At 37.0% G+C, this 20,636-nt stretch overlaps 1 protein-coding gene across 1 annotated transcript in view; it reads right to left on the bottom strand.

The window, feature by feature from the left end:
- Positions 1-4,384: 4,384 nt before the first annotated feature.
- The window catches only part of PPAT (phosphoribosyl pyrophosphate amidotransferase), a 39,016-nt gene continuing 22,764 nt past the window's right edge, over positions 4,385-20,636 (bottom strand). Inside the window, exons 2-11 of the mRNA XM_079153779.1 lie at positions 19,493-19,559; positions 18,878-19,084; positions 14,766-14,878; positions 14,513-14,658; positions 13,156-13,228; positions 11,814-11,965; positions 11,219-11,346; positions 9,993-10,214; positions 7,870-7,990; positions 4,385-6,779 (exon numbers count right to left, since the gene is read on the bottom strand). Coding sequence (XP_079009905.1) covers positions 6,583-6,779; positions 7,870-7,990; positions 9,993-10,214; positions 11,219-11,346; positions 11,814-11,965; positions 13,156-13,228; positions 14,513-14,658; positions 14,766-14,878; positions 18,878-19,084; positions 19,493-19,559 — 1,426 coding nt within the window. The 3' untranslated portion in view covers positions 4,385-6,582. The remainder of the gene's footprint in view (positions 6,780-7,869; positions 7,991-9,992; positions 10,215-11,218; positions 11,347-11,813; positions 11,966-13,155; positions 13,229-14,512; positions 14,659-14,765; positions 14,879-18,877; positions 19,085-19,492; positions 19,560-20,636) is intronic.

Here is a 20,636-nt window from a genome sequence, read left to right as displayed (position 1 = left end):
TTACCATCATGCCTGGCTCCCCATGCCTACTTGATAAAAGCAGTTTAGACTTCTTTTTTTTTTTTTTTATTTTTTGTTGTTGTAGATGGACACAATACCTTTATTTTATTTACTTTATGTGGTGCCGAGTATCGAAACCTCACGTGTTAGGCAAGTACTCTACCACTGAGCCACGATTCCAACCCCTAAACTTCAATTCTTCAGCAATATCTTTCTTCAAATCCTTGAGGATTTACCCATCCCCCTCAACCCCTATCCCACAAACCCAGTATACTTTGTTGAGGGCCCATTTGGGTCCTGAAGGTCCCTGAAAATTCTTGCTAGGTATGCTGAGAATGCAAAGTGTGAACTTCTCTTAATCCAGATCATTCTTCAGGGTTGTTTGAGATGACCAATTTCAGCACTGAAGTGCTATCTTCCTCAGGAAAAGAGCGAGCTTATAAGTAGTGAAACACTGTCCTGTAACACAATCACTGTGCACATATCATCCAGACACACTCCTGCCACCTCCATGGGATTTGGGAGCATGGGAAACGTACAAACATGAAGCTCTGCCTACTGCTTTTGCTATAAATCATCAAGTTGTCTTAACTGGGTACAGTGGTACACACCTACACTTCCAGTTACTTGGGAAGTCAGGACAGGAGGATTGCAAGTTCAAGGTCAGTCTGGGTAATTTAGTGAGACCCTACCCCAAAATCAAAATAACAGCTGGGTGGGATGGCACACACTTGTGGTCTAGCAACTTGAGAGGCTGAGGTAGGAGGATTACAAATTTGAGGCCTGCTTCAGCAACTTAGCGAGACCCTGTTTCAAAATAAAAAAGGAAAAGGATTAGGGATATAGCTCAGTGTAAAGTGCCTCTATTTTCAATCTCCAGTACCCACTTTAAAAAAAAAAAAAAAAAAAAAAAAAAAAAGGGAAGAAAAAAGGGTTGAGGAGATAGTTCAACGTTTGTGTGCTTGCCTAAGAAAGGCCTTGGGCTAAATTTCTACCATCCTGTGTGAGTACACAATGGTCTTTCACCCAGGAATCTCCTTTTTCCACTGACCTGACACATTAACTAGTTATTTTTTATTAGCTTTTATGTAGGTTGTAATTCCAGACCCTTCTCCAACAGGAACATATACTTCTTACACTGAAAAGTAACTTGAGCAGAGATTTGTCTTATGTACCTGTTTCTCCAACTAATTTTACTGGGCTCTACTTCATTCATGTTCCAATTACAGGACAGAATCAAATGACTGCCCTACTGATACACTGATACATTCTGTTCATTTCACTGCTTCTCTTCACCCAATTACCTACACATTTCTCACATGTCAATGCCAGTTTCCTTCAAAAATGTTTGTTTCAGCCCTGGCCAGTCTGTGTCACCTGCAGCCACGATTCTTATTTATTGAGAGCCGTCCCCATCCCAGAGCAGTTGCTGATCCCGAGCTGGGGGACGCGTTTCAGTGCTTGCAGGGACCTGCAGGGCTTTGTCCTCACAAGGCTCCGAGTACAGCAAATGGAGGCCAAAAGAGCCAGGAAGGAATCAAAGAACACAGAGGTAAATAAACCAGTCCTCATCACAGTCCATCGGACCGACAGGGAGAGAGGGGTAGAAAAGGCCCGAAAGAGGAGCAGGTAAGAGCGTTTGTTCTTTGGCTGTGCACCCAGGTGACACTGTCTGACCCTAATTAACAGAAGGTTAGATCGTATTTTTAAGTCCCACAGATCAATGACAAATATCTTGTCTGCCCAAATGGACAGGGGCTTCTCTTGTGCTTCTGAGACTGGAGTTGAAGAATGGACTTTAGGGTTGAGGCTGGGGCTATAGCTCAGTTGGTAGAGTGCTGCGGAAGCACAGGGGCCCTGGGTTCAATCCCCAGAACCACAAAAAAAAAAAAAAAAAGAAAAAGAAAGAAAATAAATAAATAAATAAATAAATAAATAAATAAAGGACTTGAGACTCTAACACATGGTTTCAAGCCCCAGTACTGACAATGACTAGCTGGGAAGCTGCTCCCTGGGAACCTCAGTTTCATCTGTAAAATGGAGGTCTTGGGGCTGGGGAGATAGCTCAGCTGGTAGAGTGCTTGCCTTGCAAGCACAAGGCCCTGAGTTCCATCCCCAGTACTGAAAAAAAAAAGGGGGGGGGGGGTCTTGTAATAATTAAATGAGATAGTGTGTTTCTTACCAAAAAAAAAAATCTTTTTTTGTTTCAAAGATAATTTTGAAATTTTTTGATCCTATTCCTGAACAAGATTAGGTCCCTGTTAGGCATTTCTGTAGCATGGTACATTGCGCTCAGAATGTAGAGAGAAAACTGGTGGCTGACATCATTCACATGTGACATTTTGAGAAGTGAATATGCAAGCAAGAAAGAAGGGATAAGGAAGTCAGGCTGTTTGCAAAAGGGTGAGTCTAGAAGTTCTTCAGAGAAAAAGAACCAATAGAATATAAACTCAAAAAAGACTGATGTTTAAGCAATTGGTTCATGTAATTGTAGGGACTCACTAATGTGGATCTATGAAAGGCCAGTGGGCTAGAAATCCGGGCCTAAGAGTTGGGTTTGTATATCTAAGAATTCAAATTCCTTGTCAGCAGGATGGAAACAGGATTTCTAGGTTGAACTGAGGATTCATCCCTTCCTCAGGAAACCTCCATCAGCTTCTTAAATTCCTCAAACTGACTGGATGAGGTCACACACATTGTGCAGGGAGATCTACTCACATGTTCTCTGATTAAATATCTTCCCAGCAACATCTAGCCTAGAATTTGAACAAACAATTAAGCATATAGCATAGCCAAGTTGATACATAAAATTAAACATTATTCCTATCATATCCTTTAGAATGTCAACACTGAGATCAGAGAAGTAATTTTCAATGAAGCAAATTCAATTTTTTGAGGAAGAGTGCTTGGGAATGCCTTCATAAATTTTTTCTATTTTCTCAAAGTGCAGAGAATTCAGCGTTATCTGCAGGAGATTCCAAAGAGATTAAAGCACTGGTTCCTGACATACAACAAACTACCTAGATACATGAGAAAACGGTTCTATACTTAAAAATACAGATTTACATTGTATACTACACTTATTCTAGTGTGTCTTGTTAAGGAGCATGCAGCTTTTTCTGAAAAGAAACCTGGTTGCTCATTTCCACTTCTTTTAAGAACATGATGACAGTTTTCCTTAGAGACGTTGACTAGGTTCTACTTGAATCCAAGAAGCAGGCATTAGAAAATTAAGGGATGCTATTGGTTCTAGGGCAAGATTTTGAAGCAATATGTATATGCTTAAGTGTATCCTTTACCTGTTAAAATGGACTGTAGAGTCCAGGACAGGAGAACAAGCAATGTCTAAAAATTGGTACACTAAATAGTATGGGCTGTGCACTGTGGCATATGGCTATAGTACCAGCTACTTAGAAGGCTGAGGCTGAGGCAGGAGGACTGCTTCAGCCCAAGAGTTCAAGGGCAGCCTGTGTAACACAGTACTGAGAGCTTCCGTGTCTCAAACAAACAAACAAAAGACACCAAAATTATTTCTCTAATACAGAACAATACAGAAAAAGATTTAAATGTAGAGACACTGGAGAACATGGACTGCTATCTTTAAGTACATGCAATACATTATTTAAGAGGTGGGACTCTGATGTCTTCATTATTTAAAATAGACTATTTTTTATAATAGTTTTAGGTTCATAGCAGAATTTATGTGCCCTCTGCCCTCACATAACCTTCCCTATTATCAAAATCCCTCACTAGTGTGGAACATTTGCTACAGTACATTATAGTACCATGTACAATTGATTTCAGTGCCCTAATAATCTTATTCCACCTATTCATCCTCCCTTTTCCACTAACCTACAGCAACCATTTATCTTTTTATTGTCTCCCTGGTTTAGCTCTTTCTAGAATATTATATAGTTGGAATCATGCAGTATGTAGCATTTTCAGACTAGCTTCTTTGACTTTCTAATATGCATTTAAATTTCTTCCATGTCATTTATTTTGATAGCTCATGTCTTTTTAGCACTACATAATAGTCCACTCTCTGCATGCACTATAGGTTATGCATTTATTGCCTTTGTCTTAAAAGCACTCGCCCAACACATATACGCTTTAAGAATCTAAGCCTCCTCATTTCCATAGTGTTTCCAAAGACCCTGCCATACTTAACACTGAAAATTAATACTGCATTTCTAATTATTTTATTTGTCTCTCCTACTCTACCAGAAATTTAATGTGGTTCATAAGAAATGGCCTATTTCTTGAAATGCCTGGATCAGAGAAATAACATCTGAACAGCTGGTTCCAGCACAGAGCCTGGAGGTTGTCTTCATGCTATTTTTCATGATGCATTAACTACCACTATTTTAAAAAGCACACACATATGTAAACATACTTATTACATATATTTGTCATCAAGAAATCACAAAGAGGTCACAAAAAAGTAGGCTGATTTGAGTTCACAAGGTAGATCCTGGGGAAACACATTTTTTTTTCCTTTGTAATTTGCTTATATGAGTTCAAAGTACTTAAACAACACTTGAAACCAAGTTGGTAAGAAAAAATTTGTAATTTAATTCAACTTCAGAAATTGTGACATAAAAGACCATGATGGAGAAATATCAAGAAATTTGTAAGGGGAGGGGAAAAGGAGGGGATTATGAACTGAAATTGATTTCCATGCATGTATGAGTTTGTTGGGATGAACCCAACTACTATGTAAAACTGTAAAGCTCTAAAAAAGATTGTAGAAACAAACTGTCACAGTATTATTTTCCTTTATAAAAGCATTTCAATAAAACAAAATAAAAAACTATGGAAAACAGAAGTCAAATCAGAGATTTTGGTTTAATACTTTCCCTGAGTCTCTTGTTTTTGAAAATCAAATTTAAGTAAGGCAATTTCAAAAGTGACCCATAGGTCTCACCTCCTCCATGCTTCCATGGGGAATGCATTTAAGACAAGAGGCTACACATGCTGGAATGGTCCCAGGGCTTTGAAATGCCAGTTTGCCTGTGTCACTGCCACAGGGTTCAGATGCTACTGACATATTAAAATTCTACCAACATTTTATCTTGACCTGTCAATAACACATGGGACTATAGAGCAAGGGCAGACAAAACAATTTTAGTTATTAATAAATATTAAATTCCTAAATGTATTTGGACACTATATACATCAAATTATGGTAACACATAAACAAACTCATTTGTTTTAAAAATCTTATATAAACAGGAGTTGGTAGGCAAATTATCTCAGTCTTCTAAATATGAGTAACAAAAACTAAAAAAAAAAAAAAAAAAAAAAAAATCATTAGATACTAATAAAACAAAGTAGAAAAAAGTGATTGTAAGTTGATGCTTGCATATGGGTATTCTAAATCCCAAAAAGCAATTTTCTGCTTCATCATTAAACAAAAGTGACCCCCTACCATGTTTCTATTTGATCACTTAGTTCAATCATATGTATGTGGATACATATATACGCCTGTAATCCCAACAGCTCGGGAAGCTGAGACAGGAAGACCACAAATTCAAGGCCAGGCTTAGCAAGTTAGCCACGCCTTAAGCAACTCTGTGAGACCCTGCCTCAAAAAAAAAAAAAAAAAAAAAAAAAAAAACCAACTAAAAAGGGCTGGGAATGTGGCTCAGTGGTTAAGTGCTCCTGGGTTCAGCCCCTAGTATCCCCACCAAAAAGGGTTCATTGAATTTTTAAAATGCATTATTTTTTTCAAAATTTACTAAGTTACTTGCTGGGCTTATATTGTTTGGGCACTAAATATTACAGTTAATATTTTCTACTCAAATGTAGGAATTTTTTTCCACAGGTACATTTTTACAACCATTCTCAAAGGGATCTCAAAGAGAGATGGCATGGATCAGCCAAATTGCATATCTCCCTCCATCATAATGAAATCTCAATTGTAAACTAATTTTAAAAAGGCTAATCACCATTCACTTTTCAAAAACTAATGATTATGAACTATCTTAAAATTTGAGTGAAATGTTGGCTCTAAGCACCAAAAGTCTAACACTTATTCACATTCCTATCAATGATTAATAATTATAAATACCTCATTCATGGGTGGGGAAACTGAGGCACAAAAAGATATGTTCCGTTCTTTTTTTTCAAAGAGTTGTCTGAAGTTAGAGAAGCCAAGTAACTTACAGTCAGAACTGTAGAGGCTAGAAAACTATGGGGTATAATAGATTCAAACTTCGCATGAAATGTTTTTAACTCACCTGTCCTGCCTGCACCACAGCTCCTGTCTGAAGTTTAACTTCTCACAAACACTTTAAGCATGGACTTGGCAAATGCCACTTATCACCTCCCTTCTCTGCAGGTGAAAAAGGCTAACCAAGGCCTCTTAGAAAAGAATACCACAAGTTGTATTATATGCAATTAGCAAGGTTCAATTATAGCACTTTGGTATCCTTTACAGAAATTTAAAAAACTCTCAAAACTTATAAAGGAAAACACAAGCATGTGGCATTATATATTTTACCAACTGAGAAAACAGTAAGGTGTAACCATTTCACTCCTTGACCAATTTTCTATCTTCAGCAACATATCTGCCTTTTCCCACTACCATTCCAGCTCTACGGGATATTTTCCAGTGAGACAAGCTGTACAATGACCATCCTTTTCAAAACATTCCAATCCATTTCCATTTTCTTGAATCATAATATCATTCCTTTTCTCTTTTTGTTTTTTAAATTTCATTCCTTCTTGTACAGATGAAACCAGTCCTTCTACTGACAGATACACAACACTGTTTGCTCCTACAGGGGGAAAGAGGAAAAAAGGAAAAGGTCATGAGACTTATAAAAAAAAAAAAAAAAAAAAAAAAGGAAAATTTCAAGAGAGCATAGTTACAAACAGCATCATTTAAGCCAGGTTTAAAAGTTTTCCTTAGGCCTTTCTTAAAAAGAAAGAGAGGGAGGTAAAAGAAAAGAAATCAAAATGCAAATCATTAAAGTTTTTATAGGAATTTAGAGGATAACAATTTAAAACAGTAGGAATACTTCAAGACTAGAAGGCTTGAGGAGTAATATCAATAGAAAAAAGCTTTTTTCTCCTTTTTTTTGGGGGGAGGGGGACAGCACTAGAAAGTGAACCCAAGACCTTGTTTAGCCTCTAATTAAAATTCAAAAGACTCGCCTTTTATTCTTCACCTATGAGCTGGGGGAAACAAACACCACTTAACTGTGAATTTATGACAATACCAATAACACATGCAGAGAATGAGTCGTTACAATATGGTACCTATCATGGTGATATTCAAAATATGTAATCCATAAGGCAAAGGTGGGACGAGTCAAATGAAATGCCTGCTACTAGTGTGGAGGTACAATGACTGGACATTATGTGGCACTAAAATGGTTCACATATCTCCTGATTTTGAAATAAAGATGTCTCAGGGAGGACAATAGATTTCTAAGTCTCCTTATCTCATATTAAAAATTATTCTGTTAAAATCCATTATAAAATTCTTTCTTTCCTGGGGATTTGACCATTGGGTCAGATCTGATATGATTTAGTTTTCTCTCATTTTTCTTAGGATCTGAACTTTCAGAATCTCTAGCTCATATAATTGCTATTCATTCTACCTATAAACCCATTCTTCCTTCTCTGGCTTCACCTTGGCCTAGCCCTCCAACAGCCATGGGGTCTACAAAGTCCAACACTACCACTATTCAAAACAGTGTTCACTATCTGCTTAACATATATGATATAATCAGGGTTATTAACATATTGAACATCATTCAATGTTACTAACAAATTCAACTTAATTTTTATTAAATGTATAACGGCCAACAAGTTTTGGATTTTCTTTCAATAAACAACGTTTACAGAAATTTTAATACCTACCTAAATATTCTGCAAGCCGATCAAATTCTGGTTTATTGGCAATGAGCTCTTCTTTTGTGGGAATGTTTATTCCCATGAAGCATGGGTATCGAATTGGTGGTGAAGCTACTCGAATGTGTACCTTGGAAAGAAAGCATTTCACATACTCAAAGAAAGAATACACAAAAATTTCCACTGATCAAATCCAAAATAAAGTTGTTTTCTAGCACATTTACTAATGACATGGCAATAAGGAAAACTATAAAATTTGTTTCAATGAATAATAGACATTTTTTTTTCTCATGTCACTGATAAGGAATCTTTTTTCAGATCTCCTATTTCTCATTTAATGACTTTATTGTCCTAGTGCTACTGTTATTTTCTCTTATAATACCTGAGTAGTACTCTTGCCTACCTCTTAAAATATTAAAAAGAAAGATATGATCTACCAGATCATAACAAAGACCTTACTACCAAACAGAGCTAATTTTGTCTAGTATTATTTTCTGCCTTTTGTTAGGTCCATAAACATAGCCATATTCAGTGTCCACTTGTTTTTTCTTTAAACTTTCTTTTTCTTGGTTTTATTTTTTTGGCTTGCACTACTGGGGATTGAACCCAGGAGTGCTGCATCACTGAGCTACATTCTCAGCCCTTTTTATTTTTTAGTTTGAGACAGGAGTGTTCAGTAAGTTGCTCAGGCTGGCCTAGATTTGCGATACTCTTTCCTCAGCCTCCTAAATAGCTGGGATGACAGACATGCATCCTGCACCCAGCTCTGCACAGAGTTCTTGATGGCTACATATGTCACCCCACTGATCACTTTACTATTCTACTGGCAGATACTTGAGCCATTTCCAGATTTTTTTGGGGTCTATTCTTTTTTACTATTGTAACAGACGTTGTATTTACTTTATACCTTTGTTTGTACTATATAATTTTCAAACAACTTTGAAGAATATCTAATCATTACCAGTCATAAAAAAAGGCTGGAAAATTACAATTGTAATTATCTTTGAAACTTCTAAATAGGGTCTTACTGCTTTCCATCCCATTTTCTCCTACAATTTTATTTTTAGCTTTGCTCTACTGTTTATTATAAATGACATCTCACTTATATAATCTGACCTACTAAAATATTTAAAGTTAAATTAAGCTTTGAAGTTTAAAAATATAACAATACAGGAATACCCTGAAGATATTACAGGTTTGCATCTGGATTATCATGAAAGTGAACAGAGCAAAAAAAGTAAACCACACAATTTTGTTTTGGTTTCCCAGAGCAAGTAGGACATCTTCACTATATTAAAAAAAAAAAAAAAATTTTTTTTCAGTGCTGGGTATAGAATCCAGGGCCACACACAAGGTAGTCACGTGGTCTTCCATTGAGCAGCATCCTTAGACCTATACTGTAGTCTTTTAGGTGGGCAATACCAATATGTCTAAAAAAAACCAATATACATAAATCAAGAAACACTTTATTAGCTGGGTGCAGTAGTGGATGCCTGTAATCCCAGTGGCTTGGGAAGATGAGGCAGTGGATTGGAAGTTCAAAACCAACTTCAGCAATTTAGCAAGGCCCTAGGCAACTCAGCAGTAGAGCACTTGCCTAGCATGTGTGAAGCACTGGGTTTGGTTCTCAGCACCACATAAAAGTGAATAAGTAAAAGTATTTTAAAAAGGGTCAAATTTATTACACTATAATTGATTGTTCCAAACAGAAAGTAATCAAAACTCTATAGATTAAAAAAGCATTCTGTTGTACTTTTCTTTTCTTTTTATTTTTTTGGTGCTGGGGATCGAACCCAGGGCCTTATGCTTACAAGGCAAGCACTCTACCGACTGAGCTATCTCCCCAGCCCCCTGTTGTACTTTTCAAAATTAATCTTCTAATTATTTTTGCAAAATTATCCTTAAACATTTTTATTTCGCTTTTCGGTCTTTCAAGGACTTAGTGTACAGTTTTAAGAGTGGCTATTACATGTTCTACAAGTTGCCACAGTGAGTTGTAAAACAAACTGTTATGAAAGGTTAATTTATCATACTGACCTATCTATCCACTTTGATTCACTATACTAAATTTCAATTTTTACTGCTAATATTGTATTGTTAACTATTGATGCTTTGGGATGTTTTAATCTTACCTCTTTTGCACCAGATTCTTTGAGCAATTTTATTATAGGTGAGATGGTATTGCCTCTCACAATTGAATCATCTATAAGAACAATTCTTTTGCCTTTAAAGTTGTCGGACAATACTCCAAATTTTTTGGCAACACCAAGTTGTCTTAACCTCATGTTCGGCTGAATGAAAGTTCTTCCGACATACCGGTTTTTACACAGCACCTCCACGTATGGAAGTCCACACTGAAAGGGGAGACATAAATAATGAGCAGTAATACACACTGTACTCCAGGCTCCATTTTTTTTTTTTTTTTCCCCCTAGATAGTTCTAGCTTTTTAATACATATATAAAACTGACAATTTGGTGGTTGTTACAAACTTTCCATTAACAGAGTATAATTTTATTTTACTAAACTGTGGAGAGGGAAAAAGAAGGGAAACCCCCCACCAAAAGTAATATAGCTTGTGAGAAAACGATCCATTTTTCTAGAATTTTTAATGCCTCTCTTTATTCATGACCCTTTTGATTTTATTTTTTGAGATAGAGACTTGGAGGTTTGCTGATGCTGTCCTCAAATTTACAATTCTCCTTCCTCAGTTTTCTAAGTAGCTGGGATTACAGGTAGGTGCCCATGCACCTGCCTAATGCTGGGCTCCTAAACATGATCATTCCTCTATCTTGAAAGAGAATACAAATTACTGTGAGAAAAATTCACATATTTAAAAGCTACTGGCATAAAAAAAAAAAAAAAAAACAAAAAAAAAAACAGGCTAAGGAGAGGCTCTTTAGGTACAGGAAAATTATTCATCCATTTCTAAAGGTAACCTTTTCAAAAATATACACATTTGTTTCTTTTAGAAACTAATGAAACTATCTTCTGTGGTTTGTCCACTGAAGGTTCATGATTTGGAGGCATGGTCCTCTGTGTGGTAGAGATGGTGTGGAATCTTTAAAGGACAGGGTCTAATGGAGGTCCTTAGGTACGTGTGTGGAGAGGGGGGTTACAGGGCGGGGGCTGTCCTCAGAAAGGATTATGATAGTTCTCAAGGGTCCTTCAGGGTCTTGAATTGGCCTCGAGAGAGCGAGTTGTTATAAAAACCTGAGTCTGAACCCTGAATTGCTCTCTGGCTTCCAGTATGGAGATGCAATCACTGTGGTTTCATCTGCCATGAGGCACTCACCAGAAATAAACTAAGACTGGTACCTTACCCTTGAACGTTCCATGCAAATTAATTAAGAGAAATACCTTTCCTGCGTAACCAAGAGCAGCAGGTGTAGCAGATTCTGGAACAGTGCTAACCAAATCTGCATCCACAGGTGCTTCAATTGCCAGCTGTTGACCACAACGGAATCTTACTGTATAAACCATTTGGTCTGGTATGTTTGAAAAAGGAAATAGATTGTTTTTACTTAGTATAATATAATATTGCTACTCTAAAAAGATAACTCTTAGAACATCATATAAAAAGAAAAGCAAACTTGCCTAGCATGCTCAAGGCCCTGGGTTCAATTGACAGGACAAAAAAAAAAAAAAAAGCAATATATACAAAAACAATAAAGTGGAAACACAAATTTGGGAGTTCAATGTTGAACTGTGGTATTTAAAAATTTTGACCTTTGTACAGATCTGAAAATCATAAGCATTATTTCTAATAAGAAAAATAATGTCTAAATCTTAAAAGGAAGAGAAATAGCAATCTAGTGATTTATGGACTTATTAGTATATCCAAAACATAAAACTATGTACCTTTAGGAGCCAGGTAAACCTTTGGGCCAAGAATTGCCATGTTTAGATGAGATAAATAAGAAATTTATATGAATAGTTAAAGAAATTTACTTACCTTCAAACATACTATCCGGTCTTGCAAAATAAACATATTCAAAGATACAAAAAGCCACTGGGTTTCCTTCAGACCTTGATATGACATCAAGAGTTCGGACATTATGTCTGGATATTTCCACAATTTCCCCAGGCAAAACCTCACGGTAATATCTTAAAAAGAATTTTTTTTTTAATTACTTTTAATATCTAGTCATTAAGGCTGATGATAATATCAATTTAAAAACACATGGCTCTCTCCCCTTAGAAAAATGGATTCCTTTAATATAAAGTCTAAAGATGGTTTAAAAAACTAAAAGGTAATATGCCTCTAGCAGTAATTTCTATAAATCTTTCTGTTATCCCTATGTTCTAATTTAAAATTTTAAAAACGAAAGTCCTGGGTATGATGGTGTATGCCTGTTAATCCCAGTGACTCAGGAAGCTGAGGCAGGAGAATTAAAAATTCAAGGTCAGCCTCAGCAATTTAGTGAAGTCTTAGGGAGACTATGTCTCAAAATAAGGGCTGGGGGCAGGAGGAGTGTGATTGTAGCTCAGTGGTAGAGAGCCTGCCTACTACACAGGAAGCACTGGATTTGATCTTCAGCACCACCTAAAAATACATAAATAAAAAAAAGGAACTGTGTCCATCTACAACTAAAAATATTTTGTAAAATGAATAAGAGTAGGGGATTTGGCTAAGTGGTAAAGTACCCTGGGTTCAATCTCCAGTACTAGAAAATTTTTAAATTTAAAAAAAAAAAAGAGTTCTATCTTTTATTGGTTTTTGAAATAGTAATAAAGTATTTTTTTTTAATATTTTTTTTTTTGTTGTCCATACATCTTTATTTATTTATATGAGGTGCTGAAAATCGAACCCAGTGCCTCATACATGCTAGGCATGTGCTCTACCTCTGAGCTACAACTCCAGCCCTAAAAGAGTATTTTTATTGACTTTAAAACTTTTTCATTATAATTAGTTCTTGTTAAGAACATTCTTCCTTTCTTAGTCTCATGATATTTTGATAGAAAGATGACTTTCAAAATTACAAGGTAACACTCATGTCAGTATAAGTGCTGAGTGCAAATCTATATAACAAAATGAACATGTTTTCTTATATATGTTAGAAAGAAAACTTTCATGTAAGTAGCAAAAAGCAAAAGAAAATTTTCTTTTTAAACAACAACAAAAAAATCTTTTTTTTTCTTTGAGTCAGGATCTTACTATCTTGTCCAGGCTGGTCTCAAATTCACAGGCTAAAGTGGTCTCAAGTAGCTGGACCACAGGTACACATCACCATGCCCAGCTGAAAAATGTCTTATCAATGTGGAAAAAGATAAATGCCTAATGAGGTAAAACTTACCTTGCACCAATGGATAAAAAGCTACAAGATTCTGAAGACACCACCCATCCTTCTGTTTCTGATGTTTTTTTCTCTATAAAAATCACAAAAGAATTCAGTTAATGGATTTAAGTAATTTTAAAAGAGGCTATTTCAACAGAACAGTTAAACACTAAATAGATAAAGGAAAACAGCTCAAAGAAGAGTTGATCTTCATAACATTAAAATCACATGGTGGGACTGGAACTGTGGCTCACTGGTAGAGCACTTTCCTGGCACGTGTTGGAGGCCCTGGGTTTGATCCTCAGCACCGCATACAAATAAATAAATAAAATAAAAGATCCGTTGACAACTAAAAAATACTTTTTAAAAAAGCATATGGATCTTTGTCTAACTTTAGCCAAAGGTAAGTAACAGTCCTCCAAAATTCCTACTAGTATTGATTTTTATGACTAAACAAGACATCTGAAAAGTCAAAAAGAATATCACTAAAATCATACTGTAGAAATGAAAATGCTAAACAAAGGCTACAAATAGTTCAGACAGGAAAAAAATAGGAATATCCATTAAATACATTAAAAGTAACTCATTCTCTGAAATTACGGCATTTGCTAGTAAATGGATGGAAATGGAGAATATTGTACTAAATGAATTTAGCCAAAGTCAGAAACTCAATGATTAAATGTTTTCTCTTATATGTGCAAGCCAGAGTAACATAAAGGAAACGGGGAGGGAAGGATAGGATTACATAAAGAACTAATCAAATACAAATTAACAGACATGCAAAAAGAAGTCTAGTAGAGGAAGAAGAAAGAGGATGGAGGTGGAAGAGAGGGAAAAGGGGGAGGAAAAAAGGGGATCATGAACTGCAACTGTTTTCCATGAATGTATGAATTTGTCTGGATAAAACCAATTACTATGTATAACCATTCAACTCTTGGGAAAGAAAGAGGGTGGTGGGGTGGGGGGACTCATTCTCAGATGTAGTAAAAGAAAACTACTTGTAAAACATACAATACCAAGCTGGGTGCCCTGGCACAGGCCTGTGATACCAATGACTCAGGAGGCTGAGGCAGAAGGATCACAAGTTCAATGCCTGCCTCATTAACTTAGCAAGGCCCCAAGCAACTTAGCAAGATTCTCTCTCAAAATGAAAAATAAAAAGGGCTGGGGATGTGGCTCAGTGGTTAAGTGCCCCTACATTCAATTCCCAGTACCAAAACCAAACAAACAAAAATCTAAAAATGCCATTTTTCTGTTTAACTAAATCCCTTCTCACTCATAAGTTTCCTATACCTAAAGATTTCAGGGCTTCCAAGAAGTAGGGTAAGGACTTTGGAAAGTGCTATGAACTTATATTCCTTCTGAAGTCCCTTACCTTTGTCATTTATATCAGAAACCGGAATAAGTCGACCAATGCATAGAGGACGATTTCCATAAGGATCCCGAACTGCATAAATAACATCTCTGTGCATTATTAGCAGGGAGTATGCTGTGGGTGCTTCCTTCATCAAGTTTTTAATCCTGGAATGGATTAATTAAATGACTGAATAAATCACTTCCATTATAAACATATTCAAATCAAAGCTCACATTACCAGAGCTAAAAGAATATTCCATATTTACAGTTACCTTGCTACCCAGTCTGGGGTGTCATCTTGTTCCTGAGGAGGGGTATACGCCAGTAACTGGGTTATCATTTCACTATCAGAGCTGGTGGACAGACCAACACCATGACGCAGAAGCTATACAGAAAAGAAAACTTTCATTAGCAAGCAAGCTCCACTCTAATCCTTATCCAATAGCCCACCCTAATAGAAATAATCAGGCATTCTGCAGACACCCAGTTATGAAACCCCTGCACTCGGCTGATTGTGTATACTAAAAATAGAGGATGGCGGTGGAAGACAATGGGAAGTCTCCAAATGTTCTCAAGAAGAAAAAAACCCAGTGGTTTGGGAGACACTAAGAATAGTTTGAGGTCATGTAGACCTGCATTGGAGGGTGAGTTTGGACTGTGGGATTTTCTACCCACAACACTCCTGATTAGTAGGACACATTCCCATAAGAGAGACACACTTCAGTGGTGATTCTTCAACTGAGTCTGTTGGTGGTAGTGATGGCGGCTACCTATCCTCACTGATGACTGATAGAAGAAATCAACTGTGTTAAACAGTTCAGTGTAGAAGATGTAATAAGTACCACCTGAGGTTCTGAACATGACTGACCACAGTGAATTGAAATGACACAAGAATGTTTTGAGAACATAGCTGAATATGTAGAGATAAAGTCTAACATCTGGGCACAGGGTTATGTCTAAGCAGCTAGACATTATTTAGAACTGAACTCCTGGAGCTCATCTCTAATGGTGACCTTTTAGAAATTTACTGCATGCTTATACTTTTGGGTTTGTCTGAATTTTTAAAATGAGCTATATATTTTTCCTTTTAGGGAAAGAAATATATTCTCTCTCTCTCTCTCTCTCTTTTTTTTTAAATAGGGAAAGAAACATATTCTCTCTTTTTTTTTCCATACTGGAGATTTAACCCAGGGGCTCTTTACCACTGAGCTACATCCCCAGCCCCCCCCCCCCTTTTTTTCTCCTCTTCTCATTTTGAAACAGGGTCTCACTAAGTTACTCAAGAACTTGCTAAGTTGCTGAGGCTGCTCTTTAACTTGTAATCCTCTTGTCTCAGCCTTCTATGCTGCTGGGATTACAAGTGTGCACCACTGCTCCAGGTTAAATGTATCCTACGTAGATTATAATACCAGAGCCTGTAAGGAAAGCACAGCAAAGCTCTGGGAAGCCCTAAAGGTAGAATGGAAAACAGGATAATGAGTGATACAAAAACCTGGGTTCTAAATCCTGGCAGTCCACCAGTTCGTCATCACCCAACCTCTGTAACTGCTTACCTTATGTGAAATGACAGCTCTAAGAGGCTGAAAGGGATAATGGGGTACGTGTGTCTCAACTGCTATACGAAATACCACCTGGTCCTGAGGGTGCCAATCAAGATGATTAGACTCTAGTGAAATGAAGAAACTAGGCAACATTGAATGGCACAAGTGGATAAAGAAAAAAGCTACCAGGTATATAAAGACACCACATAATAATAATTTTAAAAAGAACGATGAAACAATGGATGAAGGCAAAGGCATAAACTAGACACTGTTACCACAGAACGTTCCAAATAATAAGCTGTGAATAAAGGGTGTGAGTAACATTCTTTGTTCTTGCTCCCAGGTTCTATTTTAGTTTCCTGTATTGTATAATTCATTTCTCTCATATTTGTAATTTTCAAGTTTACATTCCATTTCCTTTATGTGCTTTCTTATGCCTCAATTGAACATCCCTAATTGAACATCTCTAATCCAAAAAACCGAAGTGTTTCAAAACCTGAAACTTTTTGAGCACCAACATGCCACAAACGGAAATTGCACATGAAAGTTTGTTTCAAGCATAAAATTATTTAAAACATCATACAAAATAACATTCAGCCTATGTGCATAATCTGTAAATAAAACATAAATTAATATCTTGTTCAGACTTCCAATCCAAAGATCTCATTAGGTATATGCAAAAATTCCAAAATCCAAAAATATCCAGAATCTGCAACACTTCCAGTCCCAGCATTTCAAAGAAGGGATACTGAACCTATACTCTACTTTTTTTCTCTGGTTCTAGGAATTGAACCCAAGAGTTCTTAACCACCCAGCCACACTCCCAACCCTTTTTATATTTTATTTTGAGACAAGATCTCCCTACATTGCTGAGGCTAGCTTTAATTTACCATCCTCCTGTGTCAAACTCCCAAGTTGCTGGGATTGTGGGCCAGCGCCACCACACCTGGCTCTACTTTCTTCTTATGCTTGAATGACATATACCATTTCCTGCACCCATGGGAGAGTAGTTCTAGGACCACTGCAGAACCGAAATCTGCAATGCTTAAGTCCCTTATAAAACAATGGTGTAGAATTTGTATATAACTTAACACACTATAACACATAAATCATCTATAGATTACTTATAACACCTAAAACAATGTAAGTAGTTATTACATTGTCATTTATGAAATAATGACAAGAAAAAAGTCTGGACATGTTCACTATAGTCACAATTTTCTGCCTCTTGATTTTTGACCTGGATTTTCCTCACACACACCTCCTAAACGCCTTGCAATGACCAATGTAAGTGTAATCTGCAGGACAATGAGATGACTGGTGGCCAGCGACTCCTGGATAGCCTCAGCATGGGTGCTGGTGGCTGGGGAACCAACCATGTGATCAGAGGGCGGATCTTTCAACCTTACACCACACCTTCCAGGAGGGAAGAGGAGCTGAAATTTGAGCTGATAATGCAATCAACTGTGCCAACTAAATAGGTCTCTATAAAAATCCCAAGCTTCCAGATACCTAAGGAGAGCCTAGAGTGGGACTCAGAGGGCATCAAAGCTCCACACCTCTTCCCACATACCTTGTTCTACCCATCTCTTTATCTGATTGTTCTGCTGCATCCATTGTAGCAAGCAAGCTGGTAAGCATAAGAAAAGTACTTTCCGGAGTTCCGTGAGCTGCTCTATCAAATGATGGAAACCAAGAAGGGGACAAGAAACTCCCAATTAATAGCCAGTTGGTTAGAAGTATCAAGACCCAGACTTGTGATTGGCCTCTGGGGTGGAAAGTAGTCTTGTGGGACTGAGCTCTTAGCCAGTGGGATCTGAAAGACTGAACCAAATTATAGAATGTCCAGTTGGTATACTCTAGGAATCTCTTTGCTGTGAGAAACAGAAGTGTGTTGTGATAAATTTGAAGGTAGGAAAAACCAAATGGGTTTTCTCACATAAACTCTGAACAAATTCCCAAAGGACAAAAACAATCCATCAACCCTAATTTTTCTGTGCTTAAAAGAGCAACCATAGTGCTGGGGAGATAGCTTAGTCGGTAGAGTGCTTGCCTTCCAAGCACAAGGCCCTGGGTTCGATCCCCAGCACCCCCCCCCCAAAAAAAAAAAAAAAAAAAAGAGCAACCATAAATCAACTTTTCCAAATCTCAACACTAAAGCAGTGCTACTGTAAACCACATTGGGAGTACATCAAATTGCCCCCAACTATGGGGAAGATATCTTAGAATCTGGAATTATAACAAGTACTCCAGGTAATTCTGATGCAATTGCTGGTAGCAGTTAAGTATCAGGTAGCAACAATTAAGAAATGCCCATGTCTACAATCTCAGCAACTCAGGAAGCTAAGGCAAGAGGATTCCAAGTTCAAGGCCAGCCTTGGAAACTTAGTGAGGCCCTAAGTTTCTTAGTGAGACGGCATCTCTTTAAAAAAAAAAAAAAAAAAAAGGGCTGGGGATGTACCTCGGTAGTAAATTGCCCATGGGTTCAATCCCTGGTTAATAAAAAGAGAAAGAAATGCCCCTTGTCAAGATCCTCCACTTCTTTTAACAATTACAATCATGAAAAAAAGCATTTAAGGGCTGGGGGTATAGCTCAGTGTTAGAGCACTTGCCTAGTATGTGTGAGGCACTGGGTTTCATTTCAGCACCACATATAAATAAATTAATTAAATAAAGGCCCATCAGAAACTAAAAAATATTGTTAAAAAAAAGCATTAAAAAAAAACTTACCTTGGGGCTGGGGAGAGAGCTCAGTCGGTAGAGTGCTTGCCTTGCAAGCATGAGGCCCTGGGTTCTATCCCCAGTACCGCCAAAAAAAAACAGAAAACAAAAAAAAAACTTACCTTTTTCCTTAATCGAGCAGCATTCACCAATTCGCCATTATGTGCCACAGCTATTTTCCCATGAAGCGTTTCAACAACAAAGGGCTGACAATTTTCTAATTCACAGTTTCCTGTAGTGGCATACCTCGTGTGTCCAATACCAAGATTTGAAACATACAATTTCTTCAAATTATCTTCAGTAAAAACATGATTTACAAGACCCATTCCCTTTAGAAATCAAAGAAAAAGTAAAATATGTCTTAGAAAAAAACAGACTAGTACTGCTTGTGAATAAGTCTTTCTGCTCAGGCAATTCACAGTTCACCTACTATCTCTATGCTCCATAATTCTAACAGGATGAAAAGACAAAAAGAGGCAGGAAGGTAGGCATGTAGGTAATGAAGGAGGAAGGAAGGTAGGTAGGTAAGAAGATAGGTAGATAGGAAGGAAGAAAGGAAAAATGGAAGGAAGGTGGGTTCTCATTTGACAGATGTTAGAATATAAAATTGAAAAATAAATGATTCATAAGGTATCATCTTCTGCAAATTGTTTATTCAGACCCCTCTCCCTTCATATACTAATGACCATCTGGTAATTATGTCTTGACCATCAACATTTTTCAATGTTCAGGTTTACCTTATGCGTTTTAAATGTTGGCACACAACTCCCATCACTGGTCACGATACCAGCACTCTCCTGGCCCCTGTGAATATACAAAGGCATCAGCTATTAAATCCCCCAATTCTGAATAACCCCATCAACACACTGCCAACAAGCACCCATACCTGAGTCTAATAACACACTCAATGCTGCTAAGACTCACACTGCTTCCATGCATGATACTGATGATTGGCGGCAGCAGACAACCACAACAAGATGATTCCAACCAATACACCAGCTTCTAGAACGCGAAACACCTTTACATGAACAAATCTAATGTGGCTTTCTCAACAATCCTGTGAACCAGGTACTATGATTGCCATTCCCATCTCATAGATAAGCACACTAAAGAAACAGAAAAATAACTTGCCCAATGTCACAGAGTGAGCAGATGGTACTGCCAAGATTGTAATAGACAATCCAACTCCAGAACTTGGGCTTCTAACCTCTAGATAATATTGGTCTCTGAGTAAGGTTAATAGGGTGAATACGCAGATATAAACAAAAAAATTTCCATTTGCTTTTCTCCATTTTCCAAATTTTCTCCAAGAAATATCAGGCTTTTTTGTTTTGTCTTCACAGTGCTGGGGATTGAACTCAGGACCTCACACATGTTAGGCAAGTTCTTTACCACTGAGCTACGTCCCCTGGCCCAAATACCACTTTATATCATAATAAATACGTAAATAAAATAAATGCTATTTCTAAAAGCCCTCTGCTGACCAGGCACCCTTTCTCATGTCTGCATCTCATTTACTGACTTAACTGCAGGTAACAGGAAAAAAAGTCAAAAGCAAGAAATGGAAGCAGAGTAATAGATTCAGAGAATCTGCACCACTGTGGAGTACACATAAAATTAATAAAGGTTCCAATTGCTCAATAATTATTAAAAGTTCTGAACAAGAGTTATAAATGCTAGATATTGACAAATTTTTGTTCCAAAGAATATATCAAAGTAGGAAGAAAAGTACACCTCTTCCATGTGTATAATTATTATGTTGATTTATATGTTAAAAAGACCTTTTTCACAATGACATTTTTTAATTATTTAGGCATTTTATCAATGAGAAAAAATGACATCAAATATGCTTGCAAAGTAAAAAATCTTAAAGCTAAAATG

Source organism: Sciurus vulgaris (genome assembly GCF_902686455.1).
Source record: "Sciurus vulgaris genome assembly, chromosome: 9".
NCBI lineage: Eukaryota > Metazoa > Chordata > Mammalia > Rodentia > Sciuridae > Sciurus > Sciurus vulgaris.
This window is presented reverse-complemented; position numbering and strand designations above follow the sequence as displayed.